Genomic DNA, 26,454 nt, shown 5'->3' on the forward strand with positions numbered 1-26,454 from the left:
CGCTCACACGGAGTAAGTGAGAGTGTCAGCTGGGGTTCCTCATTTTAAAGTTTCTCCGAGTAGTCGTTGATGAGCAAGTGTGATGAAGTGCTTTTATGTATAACCCTCTATAGAGACTGCATTATCAAAGTTAATTATGGTGTCATAGCCTTGTTTTTAAAGATGGGTAGCCAGACCAGACACATACATATGCTTAAGCAGTTGGTCTCAAAGTGTCTAGAGAGAGAGAGAGAGGAGAGAACGTTTATTCACAGAGATATGAAAGGAAACTCACAGCGTTCATAGCAGCACTGTATTAAGCTATTAGACTAATGATGAGGAAGTACTGAGAGACTCCAGGACATTAAAACATATCTCACTCAGTGCTGTGAACTGTCAGTGCTAAATACTAACCAGACACTGAGGATGAGGAAGGGTGAACCAGGGACATGGAGTGGGTTAAAAAAAAGAAAAGAGAAGATTGGAACAGAGAGAGAGAGAGAGAGAGAGAGTTTGAGCAACCTTTGGGAAAACAGAAGCTTATGGAGGACAGGAGGGAGAAGGTGATAAACAACACATGGAAGACAGGGAGACAAGTTTGAGCAAAAAGAAAGTGACAACAGTCATAACGGTTAAAAGATAATCGATAAAGCTGGACACCCCCCCCCCCCCTTCCCAAACATAAACAATTAAAATATGGAAAACATAGAATACTACACAATGGATGTGACAGACATTCCTGTCTATGGCGCATTTGACGCAGTGACTCCTGTATTTCTTCTACCTGCTATGAAGCATTACTTAAAGGGCCCTTGTCCAGTTATCTTCATTTAGACAGGCCTGTACAGTTTAATTCAATCTGTGAGGTCATTTCCCTTAATATTGATGTTGTTTGTAGTCATGCGCTGAAGTTGTTAGAGTGTGTGCCGCACAGACTCATTTTGGTAATAGGTTTATACAAACTATGATATGTAGTTGTCGTAAGGCAAAATAAAAACAAACTGATTCTTTGTTTTGTTGTTATGATTAAGATTTGGATGGAATCCATCATCACACAGTCACTGGAAAGCAATGAATTTAAACGTAGCTCTTAAGCTTGCCTTTAACACACACTGTTGAATGAATGAGGTTTAAAAATGGTCATACAGGGAACAGAGCTAAGTGAAGTTGAACAGCACTCACCCAGTAACACCTTTTCCATTCCCCGTTCACTGCCGACTGATCCTCGCCTGAACACGCAAACATAATCCATGAGCACAGTCTAACTATATTCAGTTGTTCTGAGCATGCCTCTTTCTCTCCCTCCCTTTCTCTCTCTATGTTTTTTTTCTCAATAACTCTCTCTCCCTCTTTCCCTCCCACCTCTTTACGGTACCCACAACAGATGTTTGATTTCCCACTAGCTGTACTTTCACTGTTGAAAAACAACCACTCTGTCTCAATGCAGTTGCAGACAGGGAGTTATGCAGGACCATGTCCAACACGGGCAGATAATGACTCAACAAAACTTAAATCCATCACATAATACGGGTCAAGCACATACTATTCAAAAATGTAACTGAATTCTTACAGGTGGCAAAAGTTCAAGAACAAATACGGACAAGCATAGGTAAGATATTTCTAAGTCACTTCTAAGATAAGAAAACAACAACAACAAAAAAAAACTACCATCAGCCACAATATGTCCTCTTGAACACTCAGCTATTAAATATCAGACATTTATTCACTACTGACTCCAATTCGAAAGGACAGGCAGTTATGAAAATGTTATTTGAAATCACTCCTCTTACCTTTCATCGCTCACAACGAGCCTTTTCCCACCTCCTGTCCCAGATCCTGACAGAAGGGAAAGAGTCAACAGTAATCCCATTAGGAGCCATCATGGCCGCCAGCTGCCTTAGCCTATAGAGTAGCACAGAGGTGACCCAGAGACTGAAACACAACATAGTGACAAGTGTTTCAACCAATCAACCAGTTCAATCTGATGTTCGGTCCAGACCTCCGTGTCATGTACATGTAACCAGAAAAGACCTGTCATGGTACCAGCCCACATATTTTCTTAATTACATAGGAAAAGGTGACAATTAATATCAGATTAACATAATATCAGATTAACAAAACATTTCTTTTAGACTGGGCCAGTGTGAGGGCAATAGACTTATTGTATAACCAAAATATATTTAGAAGATTTATGGAGTATTGAATATGTCATTTAACAATTAATTTTTGAATTGTTGTTGTTGTTGCTGCTGTTGTTGTTTCTCAAATTTGACCATGTGGACTATCAGAATTGAAATCACATTGAACATAAACATTTGTGCTCACATTGCACAACGTTTTCAAAAAGCACAGTCTAGTGTTCTTAAGTGTTTGTTAGGTGTTTCTGGCAATCCTTATCCTGCTTGATGTTTTTCAAGGATTGCCTGAGACAGGGAACAGGGAAAGCTAACGGTAAATATATCATTTTGGTCCAAGAGGAAATGGAAGCATAAACAGTTGGGCCAGGTGTGGCCTTGGCAGCATGGTGAGTTCACACAACGTTGATTATTTTGACCTTCGACTGGACTGTGACTCATGCATCACCCAGTCACCTTTCTCTGAGACTGTACACAATAGGGGGAGAAAAACCATGAACAATGGAGCTCCTTTACCATAGTTCCCATCAGACAGAGCAAAAGTTTTGACAGCTGGGCTGCCCCTGGCCTTCAGAATGAGTTTGAGGACGTGGCGTGATCATAAAAAAAAAAAAGTAAAGGGTGCCCTAGCATTAATGTAAATTGGAAGACGCGCATTTCAGTACCATTTTTCTGTTTACGTGATACAATGCTGATCTGCTATTACTGCCTGTGAGTGTTATGAACCATTTAAGAAAAGGATCATTCACAATGGGGGTCATATTTTTTCACTAATGAGAATTTTCAGGAGGTTCTTTTTAGAGATAGAAAAAGAATCTGAACTAGTCAGGGACCCCCCTCGGATTGATCTGGAAGCCTCACGACGAGGAAAAACAATGGGTAAAGGGTCACGGCTGTGCCCCTGGGGTCCCATTGTTCTGAGGCATCTGCTGAACACATTCCCCCTCCCCCCACCCCCATCCACCCATCCACTGCACCGCACCCCACCCCAAAACTCCCCCCCCCCCCCCCCCCCAGAGTTCACGCAGTCCACTCGACTGAGGAAATACTGTGTCAGGAAGGAAAGCAGAGGCCTGTGGGGGGTTTACTACCCAGATTCTTCTCACTCACACATCATTCATCTCAACTTATCACTTTCTCACGCGCCACACTTTCACCGCACCGACTCCAAGGCGCTGGTTTCACCGCTACAAATATTTGGGTCCGATTTCAGTTTGTGTTGTTGATTATTACTTGGGCTTTGTGAATGTAATTACTCCCAATTCCTCAGCGTAATAAAGCAAGGAAACATCAGAGGAAGGGTTCAGGCTGTCACCCATCCGTGACAGTTAAGTCATCGCCCCCGAGGACAAAGACAGACTGAGAGGAAAAACAGGTTCAGAAAAACATTTCTCTCTGTGGATCAGACATCTTTTTTTTTTCTTTTTTTTTGTCCAAGGAACAATTGTAATTGAAGCATATGATTACAGAGACACAATAATTCAAACTTTAAAAGTACACATTCTTTAAAGCATTATTCAATATTCATTTATTCAAACATTTTCAACTAGTTCTACAAAAAAAGTAGAAAACTCCATTCTGTGTCCATTCCCCATAATCAATTTGACATGAGGTTTGTCTGCTATGCATAGTTTGTACAAAAATCTCAAGATAGATTGAAGACATGATAAGACCTTCTATTTTCATGCTGATGTGCATACCTGTAATTATACATTGGAAAATATACCATCCATTTTTCAGATTGCAAAATCATAATTCATGTTCCATTACATGGATACTTATTAAACTGATCTAATATTTCAGAGTAACTTTGTTCTATTCAGTAACAGAAAGTAAAGTACATGCACAGTGCCCCCCCACTGTTCATTCACAGCCTCTCATTAGATAACAGTGCACAGTAAATAAGGATGGGGTACAACATTATTATTATTATAGGAAAAATATGGTTTCGCTGTGTCATCTGAAGAGGAAAAAGGCCCTCGGTGACAGAGTTCTAGTACAGGGGAGGCGTGCTAAAATGTAATGCTTAGGACGATGATTGAACTTTCAACACTGTAAATGTACTACACTAGGAAGTGAAACAAGACAGAAAGTGAAGGGCCAAACAAAAAAAAAAGGGGGGGGGTCCAGTTAAAGAAATTTAAACAACGAGAAGCAACAGAAGAGTCACAGACATGACCTCGTTGGGCCTAATTTGTTTTTGTTTTTTTTCTTTTCAGTGACTGGGAAAAAAAAACAGAATCAAAGATCAGGAACTCAAGAGGAGGCTACCATTGCTTTTTTTTTTTTCTGTTGCAATGTGATCATCTCATCTCAGGTGATGGCAAATAACAGATCAACACCAAAGAACTCCAACAAGATACATAACTCTGGTAAGAAGAGTTAGGCATTAACGAATACGTACATATAAAGGACAGGGCTGCGGCTGGGCTAGGCACCCGTCATCGAATCTGATGACTGGGCTTACTGCAACAAGAGTGACGCTCACGGAAGAAACGTATTGGTCAACATTGCAGAATACTGACAGGAGGAAGGAGATGTTGAAATTTGGGGAGAAGAGGAAATGTTTGAGTGACGTGTAACTATTGGCTTGTAAGAGGATTTGGAAAAGTTTGGCAAGTTGCCAGAGGGTTCAAGTGCTTGAGGAAGTTGCCTCGTTACAAATAAACTAAGAATACTGTTAACCGTTAAATTTGTTTAAAAAAAAAAAGCCTTACTTTACCTAAAGTAAACGGTTTGGTTATCAGGTAATCCCACAAAGAAAGCTATGATCACGCTGTTTTTCACAGTGTCAGAATTTCAAATTCCATACATAGACCCTTCAGCTGTACATCCAAAAAAAAAAAAAAAAAACGAAAAACGAAAAACATGAAAAAAACATCTGAGGTTAGGCAGTTGTACAAACTTTTCTGTTATCAGTGATGTATTGCCATACTGTCATTGAGGTCTTGCCACACTTGTAAACCCCTGATATTTCAGAGGGAATAAAACAGGCCAGCCTTTAACTGATAATGAAAACCAAACGTTTTTTCTACTGTGGTTAGATGACGTTATAGGTCAGCTGAGTTGAGAGACTTGATCTTTAATTCTAAGTGCTGTAACAGTAAAGTAGAGATGTGTTGTCCTATCTTGTTTGTTGTATCTGGAAATGCGTCTGTAAACAACAGGTGAAATAAGGTGCCGTGACCCGGTTGAATCAGGCTTCCTAACGTCCTACAGAGGGAGGAGCATCAGTGTGGTTCATTATTATACTGCATGGAAATGTGCATCTGGGCCCAGTATGTCAAAACTTTGAAACAATGTCATGTGTCTATTATTCCAGTCAAAAAAAACAACAACAACAACAAAAAAAGACAGCCTTTTTAAGAAGAATTTTTGCACAGAGATTAATGATCTTGTAAGAAATACCTGCAACAAAGTATTCACAGCCCTGTACAGACTCTTCTTTAAACTCTAATAATCCAAATCTGAGAGAATTAAAAAAAAAAAAAAATCAGCCATATAAAAATAGCAACATCTGTCAAAAATAAAGAAAGAGGTAAAACGGGAATCTTGCTTGATGACAGAACTTTTCTCCAATGACATTCGTACAGGGTTTTTTTTCCCCCATCATTTTGATAATAGAAACGGGTGGTAAGGTTTATTAGGGCTGTAATGGATTCGTGATTCGATTTCACTCGGTCTCTCTGTTTTCAGTACATGTCTTTGTAAATCTCCTGTAGAAGTGGATGAAGTGAAGTCTCAGACTCCGTCTTCTTGATTTTCTGGACCAGTTGAGCGTTTTCGGTGACGAGTTGTCGGAGGTCTGCCATTTTCTGCAGCAGTTTGGGGAAGATGTAGTTGGACTCAGGGTGGTTAGCCTGTAAATGCTGGTTCAGGGCCTGGAGTATGTTGTCCTGAATCTCCTCCACCTGTTTGATGTTCATCAGGCCCGGCCGGTCTAAATACACACGCGCGCACACACACACAAACACACACACACACACACACACACACACACACATTTGCGAGTGAATTTTTTTTTTCTGGTAAAAACCACACATGTGAGGAAAGTCTATGCTTCAGCTGCTCTGAAAACCACGCGTAAGCACAGAAAATATGCACTCAATAATTTAAGAGTAATTTGACCCCTATGAGCATGCCGAAACGCACGTACTGCTGGTCTGGGGTTTTTTTTCTGATAATTTTTGTATTCAGTGACCACAAACACAAAACCTCCCTTCCTGAAAAACTGACTTTTTTTGTCAGTGAGGGTAATTTTCTTAACTCAATACTTTTAAAAAGCGTTAAAGAAGAAGAGCTGTGATGCTCTGAACTTATGTGGCTCTTTACCTCCACAGAGGATGATGGCCGCTACGAAGAGGGCGAGGTCGCTGTCGTCCAGCTCCAGAGCGTTGAACTTGATGGCAAATTCAAATTTTGGTTCCATGATCTCGTTGAAAGGTCGACGCAGGCTCCGTAGGAATTCCCGGGTAACGAAGCCCCGCCCGTTTGCAACCAACAGGCCGTCCTTGTTCATGAGTGAAGGCAGCATGGCAAAGATGGCCTCGTGAACCCCGTATTTTAGTAGCGTTACCTTCAGGACCCAGAGAGAACAGCAGGACAACAACAAGCCATTTAGTGTGATAGTAACACCAACCTGAAAATGTTGCTATTACATGCAGTAACTATTACATTTTGTACACTAATATGTTTAACTAGGTTATGATACCATAACTGTATTTCTACCATGACAAAGGCAACCCTTTAAATGACTGATCTTCAGCCTAGTCCAAAATAAAGCCATTAAATAAAAGTCAAACGTCTCACCTGATCGTTGAGGAAAAGGTCAACAAAGCCTGGGATACTCTTGGCAAACTCAGTGAGTTCCCTGACGGTCTCCACCGTAGTGCATTGGCATCGGTAAAAAACATGCACGCCAATCTCCTTGTTGGGCGGAGCCCCGTTGATCAACTGGTTCCACACCAGGCCATTCTCGGCCTGCCAGAGTGAATCCATGTCATGAATCACAAAAGGCTGCAAGGAAGAGACGTCAAGGAGAAGTCAAGGTCAGAGTCACTGTGTTGTATGTGGATCTGAACCAAACTCAGGACTCAGCAGCCATGCGCTAGGATCGTTTGAAATCTCGACAATACATGAACTGGTTAAGGTACTAGAATTGGAAGCGGGACTGCATATCTGCGCGTGTTATTTGTGTCGGTACATACCGGGCTGCAGCTGGTCTTGCCGGTGAGGATGCTGCGAGCTTTCTTCTTGGTCATGTTAAGGTTCTTAAGGTAGGCGTTGTTGACTCGTTTGGCTAGGCATTTCAGGTCCGCGCCTGCGGGGTTCTGGACGCCCGTCTCTCCGGCCAGAAGCCCTGCCACCAGCTTCCTTTTCTCCGCCTCGGGCATGCGACCGTATCGGATCGCTTCACAAAAACAACAGAACGCCTGCCGTTAACACTCCTCAGCGCCTCTGTACAATTTACATACTCTAAAAGTAGCTCTTATGAATATTTTAATGATTTCTGGATCAAAATTCTAACTCGTTAAAACAACGCTCAATAATTCTATACTCCGGCACCATGTTCATCCACTGCAGCGTTTCTTGACTCACCATCGTGGGACATGCCGAGTATCAGACACTTCTGGAAGCGACAGTACTGACACTTGTTTCGGCTCTTCTTCTGAATCTTACAGTTCCTCTCACATCGCTCATACTCCAGCTTCATCCTGATCGTCCTCCGAAAGAAACCCTGACCAGGAAGACACAGGCATTTAGCCCTGAAAAAACATTCTCCGTCTCCTGCACCAAATCTCTCTCTTTCAACCAAGCAGATCATTTCTGGTTTATCTACGTTGCTGTGACAACACCGTGTTTCACCTACCATACCTACTGAGTACTTTATTAAAAGAATAAACGCATAAATTGTTGATTAAAGAGTTGGCGACTCCAGTTCTTACCTTGCAGCCTTCACAGGCATGAACGCCGTAGTGAAACCCTGAGGCTTTATCACCACAGATTCTGCACTCTACGTTTATCCCTAAACCGTCATCTCGGCCCAGGAGCAACTGGTCAGACAGCGATGGGGACGACGTCTGGGACAGGTCTGCAGGCACACAGACAGGCATTTAACACTTCAAGCTTATTTCAGCCAAAGACTTCAAAGACATCAATGCGTACAACCATTAAAAAGTAAATAAGAAAAGAAAAGATGTCATCTATAATACAGTTTACAAAAAAAAAAAGACTCGGGGCTGTCTCAAATTAACTACCTGGTCCCACTGAATCTAAATTGTCCAATTTGGATGGATGATGACGTGACTTCTCTATAGTTGTTAGTTCAAAACTACTTGGCTGCCAATTAAGTATTTCAGCTTCATAGTGATCTTTCAGGCCTTAGAGCACCCCTCATACACACACACCCCGACACACACACACACACACACACAGACAGACAGACAGACACAAGTTTCCACCAGGGAGGTTTCCAGTAAATGTCCTTAGGGTGTCTGGATGTCTCTGGAAAGATTCAGGAATGACTTGTTACTACATCTACTCACTTTCAAGGGAAACAAGTCTTGATTGTGAAAAACTCTAGAAAGTACTCTGAGAAAATGAAACAGTCCTGCACTCAGAGTTCTCACTCACCCCATATCTATTTCACACACTGCACAGGATCCCCACTGCACTACAGGTCCGCGACCTAGATCCAGGCAGCCCCGGCATAACACCAAAGCTCATGTTCTATAGAAAAGACAGTAGGCTACATGGCAAAATCCTAACAAAAGAATCCCGGTCTCATAACGAAACATTGCGGGGGTAGTATTGTGGAGAACAGTGGAGTGTGCATTGTAAGGTGGAGGAGTACTGAGAGACAGGCTGAGGGGGAATGTGTGATACAGAGTTCCTCACATCCTCCACCTTCGTGGACTAAGTCATGGTGGTTACTGCTCGTCTAAGGAGTAGAGAACTGCCAAAGTAATCCTCCCGGCGGACCCCAAGAAGGCATGCCAAGAATGTGTGTGTGTGGCGCCTCACACCTTCCATGTCAGAGCTCCTACACCCCCTGACCTAAAGCGTGGGAAACCCATATTATCCAGGCCTCAAAATAGGGGCCTGTCAAGACACCCAGTAAAGGATCTGTGAGACGCTGTGCACGTCATCTGAAGAGCCACCCTGTCTGCGTGAAGGTCACGGGCTGGGCGTGGTCCCTTCCCGACCAACCTATGTAACATGACTATGTATAAACGACCTGAAGCTTTTGTAATGCACTAACCCGCCCCAAGATCCTAAAACCCACACCCCGAGATAACCATCTCTCTGTCCCCGCTTCTGAATACAGTGGGACAAATGCTTGAACATCACACTGGGTGAGGGGACAGATTTGCTGGGAATCTGAGCTCTGTTTTCATCTCTCTTACAGCTCTAAAGCTGAGGCAAGAGGCCCATGTCTACTGCACATGAAAAGTCAATCTTTCAAACTATGTGTGTTTATGTGTATGTATGTGTCTGTTTATGTATGTGGATGTGTCTGTTTATGTGTGTGCGTGTGTGCATGTGTGTGTGGTGTGTGTGTGTGTATGTGTGTGTCAGTGTGTGGTGTGGTGTGGTGTGTGTGTGTGGTATGGTGTGTGCGTGTGTGTACGTGTGTGTGCGTGTGTGTGCGTGCGTGCGAGCGTGCATGCACTTCGGGTGTTTTGCTCAGTGTGTATGAGCATGAGAAATAGAACAAAGGGCTTTCCTCTCATGACCTTAAGTGTAACCACAGCAAATGTCTACCATTGCTCTACTGAAAAAATTGCCAAGATCTTCTTCACTATGCCAAAACAAACATGAGCAGTGACCAAGGACAGGAGGATTTACGAGGGCTAAGCAGATAATAGGCTCATATTAACAAGAATTCCACAACTGTGGACAATCTCTTAGTGCTGGAATGGTAATGTAATTTTTCATACATGATGATTCGTATAGAATAATGTACATTAAAAAAAATTGAGTTTATCACCATAACTGATTTTTGTGTCATTTAAAAATTTGATTTATTTAGTTGGCCATCTCACAGCATAGACTGTGTGACCACACACTCGACTTGACTGACTATATTAATGTGTTATTTCAACAAATACAGCTTGTACCTTAAAAGAGTAGTGCTAAAAGAGAACGTGAATGTTTTACGTTAATAAATGCGACCATAGCTTTGGTGTATATTTAAAAGTTTATCCCATCCCTTCTCTCTATGACGTTAAAAGAAGAGGAAACTGAGAGACCATGACCGGCTCTTGTTTTCCTAGTTGTTTTGGGTAATGTGCGGGCCCGTCGATAAAATCACTACGATGTTAAACAAACACAAACAATGTCCTACTAAAGGGGGCTCTGTTTCTGGTTCAAAGGCTAATAAGCTCACGGGGCAAAGGAGGCCTTTTTCCAATGGTGTACACTGCCGCCCACAAACGGAAGCCCATTTAGAGTAACTGATATTGCAAAATAGGTCTAATTCAACTGGACCTCTGAGGAGTTTCAAAATGACACAGCAGAGGCTAGTCATGAACACGCCATGAAAGAATAGCTGACTTGTTTCCCTCACAGACTGGGGAGACCAGGGAGCGTGTGCGCGAGCGGCTGGACTGTTTGATACAGTTGTGCAATTTCACTGTTCATTCTCACGTCTCTGTCAATGCGGCTCCTTATCGAGTGTCTGTTCCAAATTAGGCATGAATGTGTCTTTTTTACACGGTATTTTACAATGCAACCTTAGGAAATGGACAGGAAGTTATTTCCGCCCAATGAAATTCTACCAAACAGCAGTGAAAAAGAACCTCAGCATTTGCAAACCACAACACTTCCCTGTGGTCCGTTTTCATCACATTTGGACCGAACGGATGATTAGAGCACAACGACAAACGTTTTTGTCCAAGCCTTTCACGTATTACTGATTCTGACAACAAGAGAGCTCTGTTACCGACAGGCCAACAGAGGGCAAACGTCGAAACACATCAAACCGAAATTGAAACGCCGCGAACTGGGGAAGTGCTAATTCCACGAGAAACATCAGCAGCAGAGCAAACAGAAAGAGAAGAAGCGGGGAGACCTGTGCAGCTGCTGGACGGAGCGGGGCTGTCTGTCTCTGTCGTGCTACGGCTCGTGCTGCCCTTCTCCTGCTGCTCCTCCTCGGCCGTGTCCCAGTCCTGAGAGCTCATGTCCCAGCTCAGGCCGTCGGGAGAGGCCTCCAGAGGTTTCTCCTCCGTGGGGTCAGGTTCCGCGAGCAGGTCCAGAGCCCTCAGGCTCTCCCCGCGACCAACCTTTTCTTCCTCCGCTTCCCGAGGGGAGGCCCGACCGCTGGAGGGCGAAACGTCGCCATTTTCCAGTCGGGCGCCGACCATGTCCCCCACCGCGTGCAGTTCAACGGGTTCTTTACTTTTCATCGCCAAAGCGGCAGACTGAGTCTCTTCCATGGCACTGCATCCAGTACTCCTTAACCCTCTGCCACCCACATCATGGCACTGCCATGCCTCGCTCTGCGGAGACAGAAGAGACAGAACTGCGTTAGCATATGAAGAGTTATACACCCATTTATCAAAGTAAAACTGAATGGGAGCACATGTGGACAGTTTGACATCATTTCTATGAGAAAGCAGTTGAAATAACAGATACATGATCTCCAGGGCCTGAGGAGGCATTCCACAGCTGTGTTGAAGTTCACCATCAGCACGTCGGTAGAGGAAGGACCGCCGTCCCCCGCAGGCAGCACATGGTGCCGTTTAAGCGTCTTTCAGGCCTGAGGTTCGAACGTGTCAGCTATAAATCACCGCCAATGGCTGAGAAAATTGGCAACAGAGCACCTATAACACTTAACCTCTAGGAACGACCAGCCCCCCACCCCCACCTCAGCCCAAATGTGCTCCGTCATAGGGCTCTATGGGAATTAAAGGGAGCAGAGGTGGTGGTGTGTGTGTGTGTGTGCGCGTGTGTGTGCGTGAGTGCGTGCGTGAGTGCGTGCGTGCATATGTGTGTGTGTGTGTGTGTGTGTGTGTGTGTGTGTGTGTGAGTGTTGGGGGGGGTGCGCTCGACAGGGTGGTAACTAGCCGGCGGGCCACTGCACGTGCACATATGAGTTAGTGTTTTGATGGAGGCACCTGCCCAGCTGCACAGTGAGTGGGTGCCTAGTCTTGTCTGAAGACATCCTGAGTATCAGCTATCAGATGTGACCTTTCCCCAAATGGTTGCCGTGCTGCCGAGCTGCTCTTTCCCCCACTGACACTGTGCTGGGACTGTGTGTGTGTGTGTGGGGGAGGAGATTTTTAAAAAAGAAAAAAAAAAAGAGTGCAGAGTTCAAGGATCTGGGCTTTAGCTAGAAGCTTAAGAAGTTCAGTAGGTTCACAAGCCAACAGACAACACACTCCGACCAAAAAAACGCTGACAAGTCAACAGGGAGGATACGAGTGATCTTATTATAAGGAAAAAAAGAAAAGGCAAAGAAAATGGATGTATAACAAATACGCAAGTACCAAAATCAGCGTCTGTTTCTTTGAGAGAGAAAAGAGTGAGGAAAAAGTGTTCAAAGAGTGTTTGAGAAAAGAGTGTTTAATCCACTTTATCCATAATAATTTACATTATAAGAACGCTTACAAACAAACGCGTCAATCTATAAAACTTTCCATTTTTCATGTGCGCACGATAACTGTTTGGGCCTGGGAAGTATAATTGTCTCGCTCTGCATTCGCTACCACACTGGCATCTGACATGCTAATTACAGCAATGCCCATGTGGGCATTCCTGTAGACACTGTTAAAGTTCCAGTGCGGCTGACTTCAGAATACACAAACAGAGACGGAGGCACAGCCTCCGCACGCAAAAAAAAGATCAACGTTCACACAGAAGCAAAACACATTCCCTCAGGACCACTGTATATAGTTGTCCAAAAGTCATAAAGGACCATTCACAAGTAATATCACATCTTGGACTCACACACAAACACGTGATGTTGCTGAATGAAATTTGAGATGGCTTCTGTTTGCTTTTCAGGAACTACTGCAATTCGTTTCAGTCTTTCAAGTGAATAAGGCTTAGATTCTCCACCAAGCGGGCTGCTCTGAAAGTCTTTTCCAACACATTCCTTCTATTTATAATAAGGCTGACTTATCACTTATATACTTTTGTGTCTCTTTTTTTTTTTGTAATGGATTGGTTGTGTCGTGACTTAGGCCTAGCCTGGTAAAGATGGCATGGATATTATCTGCACATTGACCATACACCACTGTGTGCACTAAATCAATCCATGACAATCAATTATGTAAAATACCCCGTGAACAAATGTGCATGACCCCTACAGAAAATGTCTAAAGCTTCTGTAATCGCTAGCTTTGCCACGATCAGTGGGAACCAAAGAATGCAATCATTTTCCCCATTAAACACGAGCAGCTTAAGGAGAAATGAGAACAGGCCAGCCAGTGACAGTTAATCTACCTGAAGGAAAAGAATTCCAGGACCATTCAATGAAGTTGGAAGGGAAGTATGACAAGAAATATAAAAGAGAAAAGATTTTCACATTTAGAAGTTTAGGGGGAGGGGGGGTTTGTTGTTTGTTTTTTTTAAGCCTTAGGAGTAGGTGAACTTTCATCTTGGCACTGTGTTGGTTCTGACTACACAAGCAGAAACAAGCTTCATCCACCCCATGAATTACACAGTGCACTTTTTCTCTTATCTGTGCCACTGAAAACCTTTCACCTCTGATCAGTGACGCAGAGCAGCGTGCAGAAAAAAAAAACACTGCTCAAACACGAAACTGCAGAAACACCAGAGCATTACGTTAGGACACTTAACAACAGGTTTTTGTTACCGTGTGTAAACCATGTATAGTTCTCTGTTGGGACTCTTAGTAAAAAAGAAACCATAAGATAATTTCAATGGCTCTGTTAAGCTGATAATTGGTTTCAGACAGGTTTAGGGTAGAGGGGAGTTAAGACATTACCATAGCAACAGCAGCCTTAAGGTCATGTCCTCACAGGCTTTGATGATGTGGAGCCTATTAATAAAAGTTTGGTTAGCTACCATTCCTATGCTTGTAGAGGCCTAGTCATAGTTTAGTGCAGTGAGCTAATGATATAAGATGGCAGGTTATAGTACAATATATAGACTATGATCAACAAGGAAGCGGACATGTAGCAAAAGATAGTTTGAGACTTTAGAGAAAATTTCCAAAATATCTCTTTTTGAATATATGTTGTGACCGAACCATAGTTAGAACCGGACTGACCTTATCTAGTCATTAACCCTCCAGCCTAAGTGTTTTAGCACAACGTTAAGTGTTTGCTAACAGTAAGCAACCGAACCATTAAATCCATTAAAAGCTCTCAATGAGAATTATTCTTAAGAAGTGAAACTTCATTCAGCACCTTCTCCGACAGTTCTTTTTTTTTTTTTTCAACAGTACACATATGATATGACCACAGTAAAACCATAATGACGCGAATGGCTTATGAAGAGGTAAAAAAAAACCCAACAAAAAAAACAGATCCTTCTTGTGAAATGATTCATCATCAGATCACCAGATTGGTCTGTGGACGGATTCATCTGTTCACTGACACGCAGCCTTACCACACATCTGTTCAGCGTGTATTTCATTTAATTCATGGTCTGACAGATTAGCCTGAATTAAAAATGCCTTCAGAAGCAAAAGATGTGTCAGCGCAGTATAGAGGACTGATCATTATGACAAACATGTTCATTCAATCTGTTTTAACAAAACTCCACATCATCCCAATATCCTACTGAGACATTGAGACTGAGCCCAGAGGGAGCATCAAAAAACATAAGAACATAACCATTATCAGTGGGTCAAAATGGACCGACATGTCCACCAGTCAACCTTCTTTGGCAGCCTGTGCTAACTACCAGTAAAGTAAAAAAAAAAAACAACATTCTCAACCTTATCACAATACTGACACAAGTGTTCTTGTCTACTTAGCCAATTAGCTGAGATAATTAAGCATGTAATTGGATACATTAGCCGTTTTTCCAGCATACATCAGCAGCCTTTATATGTAGGCTATATAGAAGGCCCTGGCACAGGCAGGTGGTTCTGTATTTCACATGTACTAATTTAGCAGAAAAACAATCACAAAAAAAATTAAGCTACATATTTTGGACACAAAATAGTATGTGCAGCGCACACTATGATATAAATGCAACATTTGCATTAACCAGTTAGCTAATTTGGCCAGACAAACAACTTTGCTTAACCGGCTCCTCAAACCAGACAAGTGTAACCACAGCCACAAATGTGTCAGACAGAACCGAGAATAAAGAGCAAAACGTGTCAATTACCACACAACTATGCACTATGCTCTTGAGGGGAAGGAAACTCTTCCCCAGACAGTCTTACCCTATGCCATAAAAAGCATCTACTGATGAGAGAGCAATGGGGACAGAGGCATTTAGCCCTGTAGGCAGGCTTTAAACTGTGCTTCAGCCTTCATCCCATGATGAGAAATGAATCATGCAGTCGTCAGGAGAAACTAGTGTTGGCAAAGCAACAAGGGCATTTTATAAACACTAGACCTCGATAGTCAGCATATTATCATATTTAAGGCAATGGAGAGACACAGTTGTACAGGATGCCAAGATGGTAAAATTGAATTACACTACAATAACCAAACAATCCTCAGTAGCTGTTTATCAACTCAGCATTTCTGACCAGGATTAATTTAAATCAAAGTTTCTCTCTCTGTCTAACTCTCTCTACGTCTTCCCTATGACCATATGGTGAGGTAACTGTTTCATCTGGCTGAAGAGATTTTTCAAAGACTCCGTGGAAAGAAATTCATATGTAGTTGGTGTTAAGCGGTTGAGGCCACATCAGAAAAGCTCAATCACCTACTGAGAGTGACTGAAATCATGGGTGCCGGGGGAAAACAGCTCATTGGCGAGAAAATCAAAAAGCTTAAATAATCAAAAAGTTTGGATAAACAAATGTGAACTGTATTGATGTTTGTTATGATGGATGGACCACGGTGAACCACACGTAAAAATATAGATTGCGAAACACTTGTTACTTTTCCATTCTCCTTATCGCTACATGTTGGATGAAGTCAACGGGGAATAACCCTACATAAATTCAGTAATCGCGCCGAATCGCTGATACTGATGATACGAATGGCCATTCCGTTTACAACAATGGCAAATATTTGCCAAAGTTTGCGCTTTTGTGGATGGACTCAAAACTGTTTTGACATAGCCTACAGGGGTCAGTTCTAGACTAGCGCCAAGTAAAAGCAGTGCAGGATGTTCACTGACCACACGGAACAGTTATTTTGAAACGGATTTGAACATGTTAAGCATTCCTGCTTTACCGTAGTTAGATGTTTTTAGCTTTTGCTAACTGACCAAGCTATGTGTTTGACTACTGTTGGCGTTGGTATTATGCACCGTATGGATAGCGTGCTGGTTTGCTAATCCCTCACGTGATGTCAGCCCCAGTTATCAGCAAGAGCGACAACAAAATTGCCTTTGTCTCAAAGAAATGACATTTTAGAACACCATTTATCAAATCATAAACGAAACATTTAAGAAAGCCTTTGGAACGAAATTCTTCCTCTCTGCTCTTCCACTTGAGTTCACTTGCGGGAGGAGATAGGGTCGCCTGTGGTGGTCAGAGCATTAACATTAACCCGAAATTCCTGTGTCTGATTTTGGGGGGGCCCTTTGTTAGAGGAAACACATTCACACACACACAATCAAACCCGAACTAGTGAGACTCCATAGAACATATCAGCCCGTTTGAGGCATGAGGCATAGTCTTAGAGCTTGAACTTACTTTTCCTTGAGAATCGCTGGCGACTTGAATTCTCCCCTGATTGTCGACCGATTTCCAGAACTTTAAGCCAACTTCATGGGGACTAAAATGCTTTACTATTCATTATTTCATTATACCGTGCAACGCATTCCTTTCCATAGGTCCTCGGGTCTTGAATTCCCTTCTTGAAATATAGCGTGACTTCTAACAATACTCCTGTTTCGGTCCTCTTGTAGATTTAAGCATATCCTTTAAAATATGTATCAGTGCAGTTAGCTTTCTAGAGAAGCTTTTCCAATTATATGAAAAAGCACAGTTTTGTTTGGTTGTCTATTCCAGCGCGGGGGGACACTATACAAACTGTGCCAGATGAGCTACTACTGTCAAATCGCTGTTTGTCGCTGTTTGTCATCCGATGCGCACGCACCGTACAACGTCATGTACGTGCTCCTAACAGAAGTTGCCCCTTTATTACGCTGATCTAGGACCAGCTCCATGTATCCGCATTCGAGTGTACGAGTGTAGGAGAAGTGGCAAAACTGATGTTAGATCAACATAGAAGACCAAGTTAGATGAAGTCCCATTTATGTGGAGCTTGACGACGTCACGGCGAGTGTGTTCCTGGAGTCCGATCTATAACAATGGGACAACACGTTTATAAGAAATTCCTGCAGGTCCAGAAATGAGGTAAAGGGGCAAGTTGTAGGGTAAAGGTAGCTTCACTTCCAACAATTCTGGCTTGCTTTACACTCCGCTCCCCCGAGTTCTGCAAGTGAGCAAGGATCTGGCTTATGATATCAGTTATCGAGAAAACCGAAGACGTTTACATTGAAACGTAGATCAGAAAAAAAGAAATGTAAAAATTACCGGTGCAAACTGATGAGGTACCATGGCAGTGTATTTGGCGATGATGTCGGTACGGGCCATTGATCGACTTGATGCTTCACGTTCTAATTACTGTTCATCCACCAGTTACGATTGAGAGCGTACTATTCTCTGGACTGTTCGACTGGACTAAAATTTTATAATGAAAAGTGGAATTGTCTGTCAAATGGTCTAGCAGAAAGAGATATCAACTTTCATTTTACTCAGTAATTTTCAACGGATGTCCGAATCTCTTTTAAGTATATTTGAAGGCCTATACAATGGTATTTTATAGCATCATATAATTGTATAATATATTAAATCGTTAAGTAGTAAGTGATATGTCATATGTTAGATATATGCAAGTGATTTTTGTGGATGTTATCGAAAATAAAAAATAGTATTTTAGGATAAAAGAATACTATTTCTTCTATTTTGTTCCGTTTTCTTTGATAAAATCCTTTAGCGAAGTTGTTGTACCACTAGGTGTCTCTGTCCACCACGTTTCCTTATAGATCAGACGACCTACTCATCATGTAACATCTAATACAATGATTTTAAAAAAAGAAGTACATGAAATTAATTATTATCCGTCTCTGAACTATTAAATGTAGCCTTGGTGGGCCAGTGCTACCTATTTAATAAAGTATTTTATCATTCTAATCATCAAAATCATCCATCAACACTAACTCTCACTAATACTGTGTTAAAAGTGAAAGGCACACACTGGGAAGCCTTTGTAATCAACATGCAGAACATTTTGAAAAGTGAATCAGGATGGATTAATTATTTCTTATTGTAGGAAACAAGAGGCTATGTCCAAAATCAACCAAAAGATGGCAGATATGCCTCCAGTGTTGTTTGCCCTAGTCATGGATGTGTGACTATGTATGTTTTGTTTTATTCCAAAATTCCTCAAGCCATAATACGTAAGGTGTTTCATTGTGAATTTGTGTCAAATTTAACTCAAGAATCAATTTAAATTTGGTGCCACATCAGGCGTTTATAAAGAACCTCTACTTGATTTGGTCAGATGATTTTTAAATCTGACCTAAAAACTAAAACATCACTGCAATTCAGAAATATGAAACACTACCCTGTATTTGAGTAAAAAAAAAAAAAAAGTTTGGTCATTGTACTGAGTATTACATATTAACAACCAACACATTACAGCATTATATTTACATTTTGTATTATTGTTTTTAGTCCTTTGAACACAGCAGCTGTTGTTGCTTATCCAGAGCGTAGCATTTTCACCTCATGACACAGGAAACAGGAAATGAAGACCACAAAACCTTGTCTTCAAACTGCATTTCACTATCCTCAGGCTTCTCTGGTCTTTTCAAAACCGTTGGTTTGTTTTTATTTGAAATTCACAGTCTTACTTCAAATTTATTTCATATTTAAGACATTTTAGTCATAAATGTAAGAAATTTACACCACAGCTTATAAGAGCACTCTGAGAAAGATTAATCTTTCTAATTTACAGCAGAGTGCATGGTTACTATGTAACACAATTATTTTCTTAATAATTTTATAAAGCTATTCCATAAAGCTATCCATCATTGTCTCTACTAAACAAGCAAGCAAAAAAAAAGGTTGAAAAATTGATTTTAGGACTTTGTAAACATGGAATAAAAGTGGGACAGTTTTAATCGTTTCTGCTCATTTGTTCTAGCTGTATTAGATTATGTGTGATTAGATTTGGCCTTTGGAGGAGTAGTCTAAGAGGGAGTGTTTATGCTGTTGTTGTCTGTGCTGTTGTCGTTGGCTCCTGCATCCTCCTTTGTCTCCGCTCTTTACTCGCTGTCGTTACTGTTCTGTCGATCTCCGAGCCGAGCGGAATTCAGTCCTGAATCTCTAAGTGATGGAACCCGAACGGCAGGGAAAGGACAGCTCCCGGATGAAGACCTTCTCTCTGCAAAACAACAACAGAAGAAGTTGGTATACCTCTCTCTTTTTTCTCAAGAGTGATACAGGAAATCTCTCTGTGGTTAAAAGTTTCAGTCATACCTCCAGGCCCTATTGGGTGCATCAGCCTATTCATCTGGACGTTCCAGTGTTTAACACTGGTGCTAGCTTGTCGCAGCTTCCTCTGGGCAGCCTGAAATTAAAAAGACATAATGATAAAATAAAGGGGACAGGCAAGGAACAATATAAGTTTTGTAAATGGTGGTGTGTAATGATGGTGTGATGATTTCTCAGAATTGTTCATCAATAGACATGAAACTCTTTATGGGACATACACACACATACATACACACACACACACACACACACACACATACACACAGACACAGTTACATACACACACAGTTACATACACACACAGTCCAGCTCACCGCAATGTCTTGGTCTACTCGGTGTCTACTGGCTCTGACTTTGTCTAGCTGTTGCTGCGCCTCCTCTAAAGCCTGGGACTTGCCCTCCATCTCTTGCCTTAACTCCTGCTTCTCTCTCTGGGTCTTTCGGATAAACTCCTCCTGCTCCTCATGAAGGGTCAACAAAGCCTTCATTTTCTGCTCTTCCTCTGCCAGTAGCCTTGGAGAAGAATTTTGTGTTAGTGCTCCAGGACTAACCATGGCTCCAAGTTCAGTTTCATTCCACAACTGTTACAACACAAGTGTCATTCAACTCAACCTTGATTTCCCAGTAGGTAAGAGACAATTGCTAAAATAAACAACCTGAGAAACATTTTGAAATTTTGTCATAACCAGGAGCTAATGGCTAGACAAACATACAATGGAAGTTATATCATTTGCATGTCTTGCCGACCTAAACCGCAACCATGGCATGACAGGAAGGAACAGTAAGAGTCTGACATGAAGGAAAAAAAAAACCATACAGCTATACATTACACAACAGATGTACTCATATATTTTCTTTTGGTTTTATCTCTCTTCAGTTGTCTTGTTTAGAGTCTGGACTAATTAGTTTGGTGCAGCGAAAGTGAGAAGGAAAAAATCACATCACAAGTACAATGTGTATTTTTGGAACTGTTACACAGGGCTATTTTCAGTTACACATACAATCAACAATCTGTGCTAACCACCTTCCTCCTTTAGTAAGCTCTGATCACAGAATCAGGGACAGAGATTCTTGTTGTTGTGCACTGTTGTAATAGTTAATAAACACGCCGGGTATGACCATTTGTGCATTAACTGTTTGTACTGTAGTAATCACACCAGTAGCAATATATGACTTTGGATGTACCTAACACAATTTTTTTTTAGCATTCTAAGGCTTGTGTTTTTCCTGATCTGTGGTAAAGGTAAGTAAACCTTCCTAGCTAACCTGTTTAGGTCTCATAAGACTTTGTTATGCACTACTAAACTGTGCTATCAGTTTTGCACAAGCTATGAACTTTAACTCATTCTCAAGTGTTTTGGGACACCTGGTCGTATGACTCTATGAGCATGTGTAGGTGTATACCTAGCCTGAGCATAGCGGCAGGCCTCCTCGTCCTGTCTAGCTTTGATCTCCTGGTGCAAGGCCTCCTCCAGGTGTAGCTGCATCTCCTCCAGCTCTCTGATCCTCCTCCTCTGTCGCTCTGCCTCCGCCTCCTTCAGCACCATCTCTGCCTGCATGCTGGCCCGGGCCTTACAGCATAGACAAAGTTTTCTCTCATTCTCTGCATCTCCACATTCTATCCTTTCTGTGTTTCCCCCCTCATCTTTCTCCTCCTTTAATCCTCCCCATTCTTCCCTTACCTCCTCCGCATCATGCAGCTGTTCCTCCAAGGCCCTCTGGAGCTCCTCGTGCTGCCTGCGTCTCTTCTGCTCCTCCTGCTCCAGAGTAGCCTGGGCTTGTCGTTGCGCCTCCTTCAGGAGCTCCAACTCAGCCAGCTGCTGCTCTCTCTCCCCTTGAAGGGCACGCAGTCGCTGCAGCTCCTCCTCTTTGGCCTTGCGTCTCCTGTCCCGCTCTTCTCGCAACTCCCGACGCCGCTGCTTCAGCTCTTTGTGTAAGGATTCCTTCCCCTCGGCACACAAGCGGATAGCTGTCTGAATAGCTGCGTCACAGAGGTGAGAAGTTAGACATAAAAGCGCGTGCGTTTGAGGAGGGAGGCGACCTCTTAAGGTTTGTAAAGCTGTTAGGATGAAGTGGGCTGGTCTCCCTTACCTGCTGTCCACTCCTGTCTCTGTTTGGTATCAGAAGCACTCATCTCATAAGTCTTAGTCAGGGTCTTCAGGCAAAACATGCACCTCTTCCCTTCCTTCTCTGGGAGTACCTGCCAATCAGGTAACAGCAAGCATGGGGAACAGAAAGATACAAACACGGGGAAAATCTTTTTGTATAGGTGCTAATGTAATGCAGTCCCTGTGAAAGCCGTGAGAGCAGTGTACCTCCACGCAGCAGTTCTGGTCCAGTTCAATGATGCCTTTGCACTCTTTGCGGTCTTCACTGACGTAGTAGGTCAGTGTGTTGGGCTTGAGTGAGAACCAGCGCTCATTCCAGTTCCTGCGAAGATGACCCTTCTTCCACAAATACCCCTGTCACACAGTGGACATGGTAACCAGTAGAACTAAGCACACAGGTGAAAACTCCAGTGTTCTCTGTTGAATTACAAACGGTGCAGCAAAAATTCAGTAAGTGCCAATAAAAGAACAGATTAAAAAAAATACCTCTTTAAGAGTGTTTCCCACAATTTCTTGATAAACTTCTTCTATTGCCATGCTGATGGAGTCCCGCTCAATACCCCTGGTGAAACTTCCAGAGTTCATCAGTTGTAGAAATGTCCAAACAGAGATCCCATCCTTTTTAACACTGTCCTGAGAGAGGAACTCCTCTAAATCCACGCAGTTCAGTTCCACATTCATTGATGAGCAAATCTTCTTCAGTAGGTACTCCACCTGTAGAACAGATACCAAATCAGGGATTTCTGACATTCAAACGCTGACATTTAGGCAGATTCAACAATGGAGCTGTAGACCATGCAAGTTTTTATTTAACATGCTGGAAAAAATTGTTGCATTTGTATAACCAACATTTACAAAAATTCCATAAATGTTAAAAGGGAATTGAGGGTTTTTTGATTGTGTTAATTCTGTCTGTCTTGAAAGTTGCTTCGGATGAAAGCGTCTGCTAAAATGATAAATTTAAGCTAAATGTAACACAAAAAAGTGTTTTAACTTAAGTTTTCAGCTAAGGCAAGTAAAGCAACAGGCATCAGAAACCAGTCATAGCCCTGTTCCATTTTACGCATATGACCTTTAAGGACTAGATAAGTTCAGTTCAGTACAGATAATTAATCAGGTTTTACATGAATGGGCCAGCCATACCTCCTCAGGAACCAAAACTAAAGGGTATTTGTCCTCTGTCAGGAAATTGAAGAGACACCAGAGACGGAAAGCATCCTTATCAGATAAAATATTTGTGCCGCTGCTGTCGAGCTGGTAGTTTTTTTTTGATGAAAGAGTCCAGCAGAGTTCATCAACTTCCTCCTTAACGAATGTCCCCTTCACAACCTGAGATCAATCAGAGGGTTTTTAAAAATATCTCTCTCCTCCCTCTCTCTCTTTCTGTCATGTTTGTTTGTGTATGTGTGTGTGTGTGTGTGTGTGTGTGTGTGTGTGTGTGGGCGTGCGCGCTTTGTGACTTTTGGAGGACAGACCAGTACCTTGTCCAGGATGAACTTGTTGAGGTACGGCATATAGCCTTGGCTGGACACTGGACCATCATCGTCATCACTGAAATCTTTATCCAACGCAGCCTGGTCATGAGGGATCTTCAGTACACTGTACAGATTGTGTGACAGGACCTGGGGACAAAACCGTGGGAAACTAATTCCAACTCATATACTAAACAAAGGCTGAGAAAAAAAGTACAAAGAGTGAGAAACAACAATTTCTACTTTCTCAGAGTCACAAAGTTTCACAGAGCTCTGACTGGGTTAAATGGTGAGTTGCACAATGAAAACGCTACGCTGTACAAAATGCATGTTTCCCACAAACTTAGAAGTTGCCAAAGATATAAAGGATGATGTCTGAAGATGAACACTTCCAGTATGTCTATATTCAGTTTCTGAGTGCACACTGTTAAAGATGCTGACACAGAAACTGAAACAGCTGGTGGTGTGTCACTGTATTGTATAGATTTGGCTTTAGTTAAGAGAGAGCTGGAGCTACAGTTTGACTGCAACGAAGGGGTGAGACCTAAAACAAGGCCCCTTTGACTGTAGCTTGCCTCATGAGGCCCAAATCCACTGCAAAGCTTCATAGTGTGAGATGGATTAGAGTCCAATCTTTCTGAGCCTGGGTAAGGAATGTAGTTACACACTCAAAAATCTGGTCACAACATAGACGTGCACAAAATCATGAATGTCCATACATACATAAACACACACACACACACACACACACACACACACCAACAAATTCTAATGGAGTTCTGTGTTTTGGAGCAAATGTATACTTCCTTCCAAACATTCTGCTGCATATAGTTACATCCAAACATATGGAAAATGGAATGTGCCTCAGTTGCTGAGGCTCTGCTAGGTAAGACCACAGAATGTCAGCCCAGAGGCGTCCAAATATGTAGCCTCAACTTTCAAATCTACAGGACAGAAGCGGTAAACCACTCCCACAGCCGTCTTTAGCATTTACAGACATATTTACATCTGTTTTACCTATGATTTTGATGGCCTAGTATAACCAAGTGTTGAGTATTTACAACAGTAAGTTTAAGAAAAGCAATATAAACAAATACAATTATGGGAACAACGCACTATGAAAAACTAATAATGAGAATTATTTCAATTAAGTGGCAATTTAATGAACAATAATCTACAAAAAAAAATGTCCGTAATTTGAAAAAGCTCTAGCGTAACATGGTTACAGTATTCCCAAACCCGAAGTTTAGGTGCCAAAACACAAAGACAGACAAACTATTTTTTTTTATTGCTCATCCCACAGTTATCCCTAAACATGACCTCTCACCTTTAGCTGGGACTTGGATACCTTTCCACTCTTCTCCGTGTCCAAGGAGGTGAACGCATACCAAATACACTTAAGTAGCTCAGCTTTTAGCTCCATGTCTGCTGAGGTAACGCTCTGTTCATTTTGTTTTGCACAGTTCGTTTTTTTCTTCTCTAATTCTCATCAGCACGGGGACTCGACTGTTTCAATACACCTCCCCACATCCTGTCAGCACCTGAGGTACAAGAGCACCCCCTGTCTATAACAAAAACAGTTTCTAACACCTCCTGAAACAACCATAGAATCTGTTATGACAAAACAAGTCGTTTTAGGGTGATCTCATCGTATAGTTTGCCCTAGAGAGCTGGGTACAGTATTTGTTGCCGTGGAGATTTGTTGCTTGAATGGTTTACAAACGGTGCGGTCACGTGCTTAACAAGTTCTTCTCGTTCTTTGCGCAGCTGCTATGTAAATCACAGTTTTCACCTGTAGTTTCAGATTTCAATATTTAGCGTCAGTAAAGCAGACGTCTTAGGATCGATGGATAATCCTTATGCTTATGATCACAATACGATCGGCATAGTCCCACACAAAATGGGAGGGGTCCATTAAGGGGGAAAAAATTAGAACTTTATGTGAAAAGTATGAGGAAAAACTGTGTAAAACAAAGCGCTAAATTCAGTAAACTAAAAAATGGATCGTCATAGTCATACTCCTAATGGGCTGTGCTTCAAATTTCTTCCATCAAATGCCTAATTTCATAGTTCAAACAATCACAGTCCTTCATAACTGCTCACTTACGCATGTTAAATGAGTTAAGTGAACACCAGGAGGCAGTACAGGTAAATAATTACTGTGAGTGGCATGTCCTTCCAGGCTTTACATAGGGCAAGTACCCTAATGTTGTTTTGGCTCATAAAAATATTTCCAGTATAGTTTAGTGCTGCAAACCATTATGTAAATTTTTTTAGAGACTGTACACAAACAGGTTCAGGACTCATACTCACACGTTATCACTGCCAACGCTATCATCAGACGAGGCCTGAAGTGTAAGTTGGCATGTTTTGCTACATTCAAAGTGCTGCTGAGGCCTAAGGACATATCAGACCCTCAACTTGTTCAAGCCTGAATTCTATTCATCATCTTATCTGTGTCTGATCAACCACTAAAAAACAAACCCACAACACATCTCTTCAGAGACAGCCTCTCTCGTCTTGCTGTTTCTCATTTAATTTATGTCAGGACTCTACCTCAGGTGACTCAGAGAAGTAATGAGGCCTCTTCTTTTTTTTCTTTTTTTAAATGAAGCTTTTAATGTCTGCATACAATTCTGATTATAAGTCTCTCTCAGATTTATACGGATTTGATGTATGTTCTTATCATGTGCATATGTTTTTGTAGAGGACTATTAGTACAGCCACTTAGGCCGGCAAAGCAAAGGCAGGCAAGGAAAATTATGACCACAGGCAGCTGTTTACATTTTGTTGAGGCTTTTTTTTTTTTTTTGCTCTCAAGAGGATTCTAAATTCTAACAAACCTGACAGCCAAAGCCATGTGTCTGTCTGCAGTAGATATTTTTGTGAAATTACTGCCTTTACTTGGTCTGAATGATTTTTTTTTGTGGTTACTTAAAACACTTTCTTGTAAAACAGTTATCATTGTGATGCTGCAGATCTATTTTTGTCTGTGGCAAGCTGGTGAAGTCCAGCAACCGTGTTCCCATTCTCTCGTTTCTGTACCCAATCAAATAACCTCGTGTGAACTCAGTCTCTGGGATGTATACAGA

At 42.0% G+C, this 26,454-nt stretch overlaps 2 protein-coding genes across 2 annotated transcripts; both read right to left on the reverse strand.

Moving 5' to 3' along the window:
- Nucleotides 1–4,370: 4,370 nt before the first annotated feature.
- On the reverse strand, nucleotides 4,371–17,245 carry pparda (peroxisome proliferator-activated receptor delta a). Its single transcript, XM_030778163.1, has 8 exons — nucleotides 16,912–17,245; nucleotides 11,188–11,614; nucleotides 8,060–8,205; nucleotides 7,713–7,851; nucleotides 7,322–7,524; nucleotides 6,924–7,130; nucleotides 6,447–6,690; nucleotides 4,371–6,054 (listed from the first exon to the last, which is right to left on the reverse strand). The coding sequence occupies exons 2-8, from the start codon at nucleotides 11,549–11,551 to the stop codon at nucleotides 5,807–5,809; spliced, it is 1,551 nt and encodes a 516-aa protein (XP_030634023.1). The 5' UTR covers nucleotides 11,552–11,614; nucleotides 16,912–17,245; the 3' UTR covers nucleotides 4,371–5,806.
- Nucleotides 12,260–24,785, reverse strand: def6b (DEF6 guanine nucleotide exchange factor b). Its single transcript, XM_030778342.1, has 12 exons — nucleotides 24,690–24,785; nucleotides 23,372–23,512; nucleotides 23,034–23,219; nucleotides 22,377–22,604; nucleotides 22,098–22,244; nucleotides 21,874–21,982; nucleotides 21,465–21,763; nucleotides 21,187–21,353; nucleotides 20,097–20,295; nucleotides 19,768–19,858; nucleotides 19,607–19,672; nucleotides 12,260–12,396 (listed from the first exon to the last, which is right to left on the reverse strand). Exons 1-12 carry the CDS (start codon nucleotides 24,783–24,785, stop codon nucleotides 12,260–12,262), a joined length of 1,866 nt encoding a protein of 621 aa, XP_030634202.1.
- Nucleotides 24,786–26,454: the final 1,669 nt, after the last annotated feature.

This window comes from Chanos chanos, chromosome 6 (genome assembly GCF_902362185.1).
Source record: "Chanos chanos chromosome 6, fChaCha1.1, whole genome shotgun sequence".
Classification (NCBI taxonomy): domain Eukaryota; kingdom Metazoa; phylum Chordata; class Actinopteri; order Gonorynchiformes; family Chanidae; genus Chanos; species Chanos chanos.

What these genes read in the sequence shown, in the direction of transcription:
- pparda (XM_030778163.1), bottom strand. Translation starts at nt 11,551, where the DNA reads ATGGAAGAGACTCAGTCTGCCGCTTTGGCGATGAAAAGTAAAGAACCC. An exon ending in ATGCCTGTGAAGGCTGCAAG is followed by an intron (nt 7,852 to 8,059) that starts GTAAGAACTGGA and finishes CTTCCTGGTCAG; the next exon opens with GGTTTCTTTCGGAGGACGAT. An exon ending in ACCTTTTCCTCAACGATCAG is followed by an intron (nt 6,691 to 6,923) that starts GTGAGACGTTTG and finishes TGGGTCCTGAAG; the next exon opens with GTAACGCTACTAAAATACGG.
- def6b (XM_030778342.1), bottom strand. Translation starts at nt 24,785, where the DNA reads ATGGAGCTAAAAGCTGAGCTACTTAAGTGTATTTGGTATGCGTTCACC. An exon ending in TGCCGCTATGCTCAGGCTAG is followed by an intron (nt 20,296 to 21,186) that starts GTATACACCTAC and finishes TTCTTCTCCAAG; the next exon opens with GCTACTGGCAGAGGAAGAGC. An exon ending in GCACCCAATAGGGCCTGGAG is followed by an intron (nt 19,673 to 19,767) that starts GTATGACTGAAA and finishes GTTGTTTTGCAG; the next exon opens with AGAGAAGGTCTTCATCCGGG.